At 39.5% G+C, this 10,007-nt stretch overlaps 2 protein-coding genes across 2 annotated transcripts; one reads left to right on the forward strand and one right to left on the reverse strand.

The window, feature by feature from the left end:
- Positions 1 to 5,405: 5,405 nt before the first annotated feature.
- LOC103443261 (sugar transport protein 13-like) lies at positions 5,406 to 7,678 on the forward strand. The gene is made up of 4 exons (XM_008382078.3): positions 5,406 to 5,668; positions 5,803 to 6,125; positions 6,254 to 6,378; positions 6,503 to 7,678. The coding sequence occupies exons 1-4, from the start codon at positions 5,536 to 5,538 to the stop codon at positions 7,449 to 7,451; spliced, it is 1,530 nt and encodes a 509-aa protein (XP_008380300.3). The 5' UTR covers positions 5,406 to 5,535; the 3' UTR covers positions 7,452 to 7,678.
- A 325-nt stretch (positions 7,679 to 8,003) lies between these two features.
- Positions 8,004 to 9,196, reverse strand: LOC103443327 (sugar transport protein MST4-like). Its single transcript, XM_070815976.1, has 2 exons — positions 9,026 to 9,196; positions 8,004 to 8,775 (listed from the first exon to the last, which is right to left on the reverse strand). The coding sequence occupies exons 1-2, from the start codon at positions 9,194 to 9,196 to the stop codon at positions 8,113 to 8,115; spliced, it is 834 nt and encodes a 277-aa protein (XP_070672077.1). The 3' UTR covers positions 8,004 to 8,112.
- Positions 9,197 to 10,007: the final 811 nt, after the last annotated feature.

Consider the following 10,007-nt stretch of genomic DNA (forward strand, 5'->3'; position numbering starts at 1 on the left):
TAAAACAGATTTTAGACGAATTTGGGTAAACTATGGATGATGGGCTAGCTAGAGGGTTCATCTCTACACATGACACACTTGCACATAAACCAATTTTTAGTTGTTCTTTTGATAAATCATAAAACTCAACACCCAGGTTAATTAAGTCTGCTTAAATTAACCTTCAAGTTCTCTTTAAGTTATTGAATTGGATGGGAAAGCGCATACAACAATTCAAGCATTCTTCAAAAGTCCTTTACATGAACAACATAATAAAGATACAATCAAAGATCATTAAGCATTATGAAAACTATAAGTATTGACGAGGCATTCGTTACTATGATGAGCATGAAACTCCTGCCAAGAATTCATTTAACGCGATCGTTTATAAGCGACCTCCATTACTTGTGAATATAAGTTTGTAACTATTAGGTGAAACTCCCTTATACTCTAGCATCATATTCATGCATGCAAACTAAGTGTGCACTCTTAATAAACATACTCGAATAAGTTAACAATCAAACAACTAAACAAATTGAATTCACAACTTATGAAATCACAACTGAAGGTAATCAATTCATATTGCAAGTATGTTCATGGCTTTGAATTTCCCCCTAGCTAAGGGGGGTTTAGTTCCTCATACTCATAAAGCAAAGATAAACAAATTTAGACATTGAAAACAAAAGAATGAAAACACCTAAAAACGCTCCAACAATCCAACTTGAATGGCAAGCACGTCCAAGGGTCCTCCTTCTTCTCTTTGTTGCAGCACAAGGTGTGGTTTGATGGATGCGTATGGATATATGGAAGGGAATGGTTGAATGTGTTTAGGTTGGATGGAGGTCATGGAAAGGAAAGGGAAATGAAGGTGCATGGAAGTGTGTTTTTGTTGTGGGAATGTGTAGAATGGTTAAGAAGAAAAGACTCTGCCTTACGACAGAATGTATCTTCCTCCCTTCTCCCTAAACTGTCTGTGTGAATGTGTCTTTGGATGGATCTCCCTTCCTTTGTTATGGTGAAGGGTGGATGTATTTATAGGCTAGGGAGAGGACCACCATCTAATTAAGGTGGTAGTGGTGTATGTTGTGGTAATGAGTGGATGTAATGGGTGTAGTGGATGGATTTTTGGTAATCAGTTGATGTAATGGGTGTAGTGGGTGAGTGTTTGGTAATGAGTGGATGTAATGGGTGTAGTGGATGGATGTTTGGTAATGAGTGGATGCAATGGGTGTAGTGGGTGAGTGTTGTGGTAATGAGTGGATGTAATGGGTGTAGTGGATGAATGTTTGGTAATGAGCGGATGTAATGGGTGTAGTGGGTGAGTGTTTGGTAATGAGTGGATGTAATGGGTGTAGTGGATGGATGTTTGGTAATGAGTGGATGTAACGTGTGTAGTGGATGGATGTTTGGTAATGAGTGGATGTAACGGGTGTAATGGATGGATGTTTGTAGTCGTAGGTCAACACACTTGCACACACACATGCTGATTTCTGGCCTTCAAATCTTGAAAAACGTCCATCCTCATGTCTCCATGCTTGCACTATCCAATCTTGGCCCAAAAATGCTCCAAAATGCTCCAAATAGCACTTTGTTGCTAGCTGTGTTATTTGAACCTACAAACGCACGAAAATAGCTTAAAGCACTAAAATAACTAGAATTAAACTAAGTAAATGCCAAGAAACAAGCTAACTAAGTTGCATAAATATGCTCCTATCACAATGCCAAGCGCAACCACGAACAACACGTTCGCTAGCCAGAGACGAACAACGTGCATTGCAGCAGCCGCACTGACTGGCTGATCTTCGAGAAGAGCAGCATAGATCTACATACCACCATCGGGGGCAGCTGGAAACACCATTGCCCCAACAGAGGTAGAGGTAGATCTAGAGGAAGTAGAAAGGCTCTTAACTGTGCGATTGCTTAACTTCCAGCCCGTCGAGAGGATGGGCGAAGCATTTCGAAGAGACGTGACCAATATAGGTAGGTCACCATTCACAGATAAGATTAAGTAGACATATCCACCTCGCAGGTTTTACCATGCCTCATTTCACTCTGTACAAGAAAGACGAAACCTGGAAATGCACTTTAGGCATTACCGCATCGTGATGATCGTTTACTAGAGCAATGATGCCCTGATGTGCAAGATTTTCACCACCACTTTACAAGGTGAGCGCAAGACTGGTTCCACACCCCTACCTTCACGTTCGATCCAAAGCTTTAACAAACTTTCCTTAGTTTTCACTAAGGAATATTCATTCTATCACTCAATTAAAAAGACTTCCGACCACCTCTTCAGCATCATGAAAAACCTGAAGGAGTCAATCTGCAACTATGTCAAAAGGTTCAAGGTATAGAATGGTAAGATTGTTGGCTGCAATGATGATATAGTAACGACAACGTTCAGAAATGGGCTTCCCACCAAGCATCATTTATTCGAAGAATTTATCATGGGTGAGGAACTGACCCTGACAGCTTCGTATGCTTTGGCAAAGTAGCACGCACTATGGGATGAGGCCAGCAGTCCAGCAGAAATGAGTCAGAAAATAAACGCATGGATCGTTTCTAACGGGAAGTGACTCATCACCCAAAACATTCACCAAGTTCACAGTTTCAATTGGCAAATGGCATTTGGGACAGGAAATCTAAAAATGATAATTCCATGACATTCCTTGTGAATTTGAATTTGAATAAGAAGAACAAGGTGATTGAAATGATCCAAGAGACTGATGATGAGGCATTTCAGTTAGAAGGGAGTAACGTCCAGTCATAAATGTTTGTTGATTCTCAAACTGAATTTGGGGAGACAAGTAGCCTAAGTAGCACTTCTATGAAACTGAAATCACTCAGTGATATTTATGCTAGATGCAATGTTAGCATTATTAAACCTCGGAAGTATGAGGAAGCAGTAACTGATAATGCTTGGAAGAAAGCAATGAATGCAGAAATTGAGTTGATAGAGAAGAATAACCCATGGTCGTTGGTTGATAGGCCAACATATAAATCTATTGGTGGGGTTAAATTGGTGTACAAGAGGAGGTATATGTTGATCAACTTGAGTATTTTGAGATTGCTGAAGCTGAAGTCAAGGTATACAGATTCAAGAAAGCCCTATATGAAGTTAAACAAACACCAAGGGATTGGTATGAAGAGATTGATACTCATTTTCACAAGTGTGGTTTTACAAGGAGTCCTAGTGAAGCTACATTGTACATAAAGGTGAATCTAAATCTATTATTATGTCAATATATGTCGATCATATAGTGTACACTGATATAACTCAAAATTGTTGAATGAATTCAAATTAGACATGATGAGAATATATGAAATGACTGATTTGTGATTGTTAAAGAAGAAGTATGCACTTGCTTTGCTTGAGAAGTTTAAATTGGAAGATTGCAAGCCAGTAAGTAGTCTTTTTGGCAGTGAACGACAAATTGAAGAAAGATGAAGGAAGTGGTCCTGCTGATGAAACTTTATATAGGCAATTGGTTGGTAGCAAGGTACATGTATAGTCCAAGCAAGAAACATCCTGGAACTATTAAAAGAGTGCTCACGTATATTCAAGGCACATTGGATTATGGAATTGGATACAAGAAGTGCAAAGATACATCGTTGATTGAATATTATGATAGTGACTGGAGTGGTGATGAATCAGATATGAAGAGTACTTCAGACTATGCATTTTCATTTGGCAGTGGTATCTTTTCTTGGACTTCTGTCAAGCAAAACCGTGTCACCTTACCAACTGCAGAAGTTGAGTACATGAGTTACGCTGAAGCACTCAGGCAATGTGGCTCATGTTTGTGTTACAACTTACAAGAGTTGGAGAAGAACAAACTGAGACCACTCCTATTATTGTAATAACACCTTTGCAATTGCAATGATAAGGAATCCTATGTTCCATCAAGGGTCAAAGCACAATGGCAAAAGGTACCACTACATTAGGGATGCACTGCAATCAAATATCATCAATTTGGTCTACTGCAAATTTGAGGAACAATTGGCAGATATATTCACCAAGACTCTGCTAAAAGACAGGTTCTACATGCTTAGAGAAATGCAAGGAGTGACAGTGGCAACAAGCTTAGAAGGGAGTGATGAGCTATAAGCTCTGTTGCTGCAAGATTGAAGAATTGAAGTGTTGGAGAATTAGCTTCTGGGTTTAAGTTAGAAATGCTCTTAAGTTTTATGTTTGTGCTTATTTGTAATGGATGGCCATGATTATAACATTTAGAGGGTGTATATCGTGCCACATGTCAAGTTTGTTTGATGTAAGTAAGTAATCATGTGTCTAGCACGTGATCAAAGATCACGCTGAAAGTGGGAAGGATTGCAACGTCTATATCCTTCTCATGTTTTCAGTGTGAGGTGAGTTGAACTGAATCTAAGGGAGCAACCTATCCCACTTTTCCTTCTCCATTGTTCTCTGCGAATCCAACTCTCTGAGCTAATCCATTTCTTGTTGATTTCATCAAATCCCACCAAAATTCAAATCCAAACACATTTAAACACTAATAGTTATCGCGTGTGAGCTTAATGGATAGAAAGGGAGGGAACATGCTGAGAAACGACGTGTGATATTGTACGTTAGTGCACAAGTGTCACAAGAGGAGGTAGTATTGATTAGGCCACAAAAAGGATAAGTCAAGCCATTATGGAAGAGGGGAGGAAAGAAATTATGGTGAATGAAGAGGGGAAAAGAAAGGAGAGAAATTGGTTTCTTGCTTGGCAGGTGATCGCTTAAGCTCTTACCTGCGCTCAGTTCTTGAAGAAGCAGTTTTAACATGTAAAATATAGCAGGTGGAGAGCATTCATATTAATATTTTTAATCGCATTAGATCCTTGAGAATTTGGAGGGTATATAAGATTTGGATTTCGTATGAATTATATCTACTTGTGTTAGAACAAGTCTTGACATCTTAGAAATTGTTATGTCATTAAACAAACCCATATATTTTGCAGACGGTATTTTTTTTCCTAGGTCTTAGAAAGTCTAACTTCCTTTGGAACAAAAAGGAGAGTAATGCGGAGAGTCAAATTTAAATAGCCGCAAAAGTGCACAAGTGTCACCTTTAATCCTTTTGTGGCAAATATGAAATTTTATCAAATAAACCTATGCATACGAGATTCCTATAGGCAGTTTCAGACAAATGTATGTAAGAGTTGACGGATTAACTGCCACATATCGCAAAGAAATGTGGTCGTTCAAGCGTTACTCTTAACAGACTTGATCAACTTTAGTGCAACTAACTTCTCGTGAATGCCTAACCAAGCATCAAGAAAGAAAATCAACCGTAGATCATGCCATGGGGAAAGATCCTGGTAGCGGTATTGACTAAATCATCCACTTTCTACGTAGTTCATTCGGTGTTGCCACAAAGTTTTTCAGTATATAAACCCCACATGAACACGTCTTATTTCAACGAGCTAGTCTCTTCTTCTGAAGTTTCCATAGGTCATCAATACATACAAAAATTTCCACATTTATCAAATTCGATACTGTGAAATAAAGTGCAGCAAAATAAGGTTTGAGTACTTAATTAAGAGCAGGAAACCATGGCGGGTGGTGGGTTTGGGGCTGCATCAGGAGGCGGAGACTTTGAAGCAAAGATAACGCCTCTTGTGATCATTTCTTGCATAATGGCTGCTAGCGGAGGCCTCATGTTTGGTTATGATGTTGGTATCTCAGGTACACATATGTGACTCAAGAGCTTTCCATAACATCCACACATACAATTAACTACCAGCGTATGTGTTTTGTCAAAACTTCATTAGATTTAATGTATAATTTTGTTTAATTTGATATATGGATATATAACGCAGGGGGTGTTACATCCATGCCCCATTTCCAGAAGAAATTCTTCCCGGTTGTGTATAGGAAGACTCAAGAGACTGGACTTGAGAGCAACTATTGCAAATACGATAATCAAGGCTTGCAGTTGTTCACATCTTCATTATACCTCGCTGCATTAATATCAACATTCTTTGCATCGTACACAACCAGATTGCTTGGTCGAAAGTTAACTATGTTGATTGCGGGGATTTTCTTTGTAGTCGGAACAGTTTTTAATGCGGCGGCTATCAACCTTCTCATGCTTATCATTGGGAGGATCTTACTTGGTTGTGGAGTTGGTTTTGCTAACCAGGTATATAATAAAAATTCGAAATAATTTCTTTTTGTTTTCAATAAACTGGCCACTACTTCACTAGCTGGTTTTTCCTGTCAAATGTTTTGAACACAATACAATTATTAAGCAAATATACATAACTACAGGCGGTACCGCTTTTCCTTTCGGAGATTGCACCCACAAGAATTCGAGGGGCACTTAACATCCTCTTCCAACTCAATATCACCATTGGCATTCTTTTTGCAAACCTTATCAACTATGGAACTAACAAGTAAGCCAGCCCAATCTTGCCTAGCTAATTCAAAAGACAATACCTGAACCAACAAATTTTAGTGTAGTAATATTTTCCAATCAATTGAATATAATTATTATTTTGGGTTACCATACATGCACAGAATTACAGGAGGATATGGATGGAGAGTGTCATTGGGTTTGGCTGGGATTCCAGCAGGTATGCTAACCTTGGGGTCTCTCATTGTGGTAGACACTCCTAACAGTTTGATCGAACGGGGCAAGTTGGAGGAAGGAAAAGCAGTTCTTAAAAGGATCCGTGGTGTTGACAATGTGGATCCAGAATTCTTAGAGATTGTTGAGGCAAGTCGGGTGGCTAAAGACGTAAAGAATCCCTTCCAAAATCTTCTTAAGCGTAGGAACAGGCCACAACTGATCATTGCAGTTATGATGCAAGTGTTCCAGCAATTCACTGGCATCAACGCAGTCATGTTTTACGCTCCAGTTTTGTTTCAGACCTTGGGTTTTAAAAGTGATGCTTCCCTCTACTCCGCGGTTATAACAGGAGCTGTCAACGTGCTATCAACCGTTGTATCAATCTACTTTGTTGACAAAGCTGGTCGCCGTGTTCTCTTATTAGAAGCTGGTGTCCAGATGTTCCTTTCTCAATTGGTGGTTGCAATAGTCATGGGACTCAGAGTCCAGGAACACTCTAACAACCTTACTCCAGGCTTGGCAATCCTTGTAGTGGTTATGGTTTGTAGCTTTGTGTCTTCCTTCGCATGGTCTTGGGGACCTCTTGGGTGGTTGATCCCTAGTGAGACATTCCCGCTGGAGGCTCGCTCAGCCGGCCAGAGTGTGACTGTGTGCATCAACATGCTCTTCACCTTTATTATAGCACAAGCCTTCCTCTCAATGCTTTGCCATATGAAGTTTGGCATTTTCTTGTTCTTCTGTGCTTGGGTCCTTGTCATGACAATCTTTGTCGTGTTCTTAATTCCTGAGACCAAGGGTGTCCCGATCGAAGAGATGACAGAAAGAGTCTGGAAGCAACATTGGTTCTGGAAGAGATTCATGGATGACTTTGAAGATGATCCCAAGGGCCATGTTTGAACTATCTCACCTCCGGTCTCTTCCTCACGGTTTATTACATTTCATAAGTTCCTTAAATGTGAAGCTTAGGATTAACTAATTCTTCCTTTACTTCTAGATAGTTGCCAAACAACCGGAGCTATGCTTCGTTAATGTTTTGAGATGCATTATTTGCACTTCCAAAATGTACTCCTGCTGTACTTTGACAGAATATTTTGCAGAAATAAAACGAAATATGTTATACAAAATGGTATGTTTATTCTTGGTAGGAGTAGTTTCTGATATATTCATCCGTTTATAAACATCCCCATCTTCTATGGGATGATGAGTTGATTAATATTGGTATGTCAAGGCAACAAAAATGAACAAATTCAATGCATTAATAAGATAATCTCTTCGAGGAAGCTGCTCTATATCACTTGCTACAATGATAATCTGCCACAGAATAAATATTTAACACATCCTTACTAGAATCTTTAGTATCTTGAAAAAAGTATGAGAGAGGATAATTTCCAACTAAATATGAAAAATGAAAATCTTTAGTATCAAAGAAATATGAAAATCTACATTGTAATGGTACGTACAATTGTGATAAAGAAAATTGAAAGAAATTTTCCTAAGGCAGAAATTTGAGAAACCAGCTGCAACGTTAGCAACCACCATATAGAGACTGTAAGATGGTTCAAGCATCCGCTATAGCCTTGGGGTCATCTTCAACCTCATCCATATATCGCTTCCAGAACCAATGTTGTTTCCATACTCGTTCAGTCATTTCTTCAATAGGAACTCCCTTGGTCTCTGGAAGTAAGAAGATCACGAAGATTGTCATGACCAAAACCCAAGCTGCAAAGAACAAGAAAATGGCAAACTTCATGTGGCAAAGCATTGAGACGAAGGCTTGCGCTATGATAAATGTGAAGAGCATGTTGAAAAAGACAGCCACACTCTGGCCAGCTGAGCGAGCCTCCAATGGGAAAGTCTCACTAGGAATCAGCCACCCGAGAGGTCCCCATGACCATGCAAAGGAGGCAAGAAAAGTGCACAAAAAAACCAGCACAAGAATTCCCAATCCATGTCCGAGGTTGTTAACATTGCCCTTAACTTTGAGTCCCATCACTATTGTAACCACCAGTTGAGAAAGGAACATTTGGACACCTGCTTCTAGCAAGAGCACTCTGCGACCAGGTCTGTCCACAAAGTAGATTGATAACATGGTTGAGAGGACGTTGACAGCTCCTGTTATCACTGATGAGTAAAGGGAAGCATCACTCTTAAATCCCAAGGTTTTGAACAAAACGGGAGCGTAGAACATGATTGCGTTAATTCCAGTGAATAGCTGGAAAATCTGTAAGTACACTCAAAAGCATAACATGTCAGACTATTATATTTGTGTGAATCAAAGTTATCAGATACTGCGTAAATTAATTAGTTAACATGCACAACTATAGGCTATAGGTTCACCTGCATGAAAATTGCAATGATCAGTTGAGGCCTGTTCCTACGCTTAAGGAGATTTTTGAAGGGACTTTTTACTTCATTAGCCACACGACTTGCCTCCACAATTTCTAAAAACTCTGGTTCTACGTTGTCTACACCCGAATTCTTTTAAGAATTGCTTTTCCTTCTTCCAATTTACCACGAGCAATCAAACTGTTTGGTGTGTCGACCACAATGAGAGACCCCAAGGTTAGCATGAGTGCTGGAACGCCAGCCAAACCCAGTGATATCCTCCATCCATAGTTCCCCTTAATTCTGCATATATGCATCTGATATAAGTTAGTTAATCAAATAAATATTATGCTAGCTAATAATAATTTGGGTTGAAGTGGGCAGCTGGCTTAATTACTTACTTGTCAGTTCCATAATTAATCATATTTGCTACAAGAATGCCAATGGTGCACATGAGCTGGAAGAGTAAGTTAAGTGCCCCACGAATTCTTGTGGGTGCAACCTCCGAAAGGAAAAGTGGCACCGCCTGTATCATATACATACGTCAATTACTTACAATGGAAACTAAGAGTTTAGATTGATATAATTTAGAGGTAGTTATTTGAACCTGGTTAGCAAAACCAACTCCACAACCAAGTAAGATCCTCCCAATGATAAGCATGGCAAGGTTCTGAGCTGCAAAATTTAAAACTGACCCGATTAGAAAGAAAACGCCAGCCATCAACATGGTTAGCTTCCGGCCTAGTGATTGGTAATGTACATCGCAACGAAGGCTGCTACCAGTGCAGCGAGGTACAATGAAGAAGTGAACAGTTGTAAGCCTTGATTATCGTATTTACAGTGATTGCCTTCAAGTCCGGGCTGTTGATTCTTTCTATACACGCTTGGGAAGAACTTTCTCAGGAACTCAGGCATGGATGTAACACCTCCTGCATAATTTGCATTATTAATTGTTTGAGTTACAATTTTCCCCTAATGCATGCACACATGAGATGGAGCAAATTAGCTCTTAGCTAGGTGTGACGACCTAATGGCACACACACTACTACAAAACTACCCATTATTGGCACAAATAAAAATGACAAGAAAAGGTTATTATTGTTGGATTTTAAGCAAAATCCGACAGAA

This window comes from Malus domestica, chromosome 16, assembly GCF_042453785.1.
Source record: "Malus domestica chromosome 16, GDT2T_hap1".
Classification (NCBI taxonomy): Eukaryota; Viridiplantae; Streptophyta; class Magnoliopsida; order Rosales; family Rosaceae; genus Malus; species Malus domestica.

Excerpts from the sequence above, each read along its gene's own strand:
- LOC103443261 (XM_008382078.3), top strand. The coding sequence starts at position 5,536 with ATGGCGGGTGGTGGGTTTGGGGCTGCATCAGGAGGCGGAGACTTTGAA. Across the intron at positions 5,669-5,802 it reads TTATGATGTTGGTATCTCAG|GGGGTGTTACATCCATGCCC; the intron begins GTACACATATGT and ends TATATAACGCAG. Across the intron at positions 6,379-6,502 it reads ATCAACTATGGAACTAACAA|AATTACAGGAGGATATGGAT; the intron begins GTAAGCCAGCCC and ends ATACATGCACAG.
- LOC103443327 (XM_070815976.1), bottom strand. The coding sequence starts at position 9,196 with ATGCATATATGCAGAATTAAGGGGAACTATGGATGGAGGATATCACTG. Across the intron at positions 8,776-9,025 it reads CAATTCTTAAAAGAATTCGG|ATTTTCCAGCTATTCACTGG; the intron begins GTGTAGACAACG and ends GTGTACTTACAG.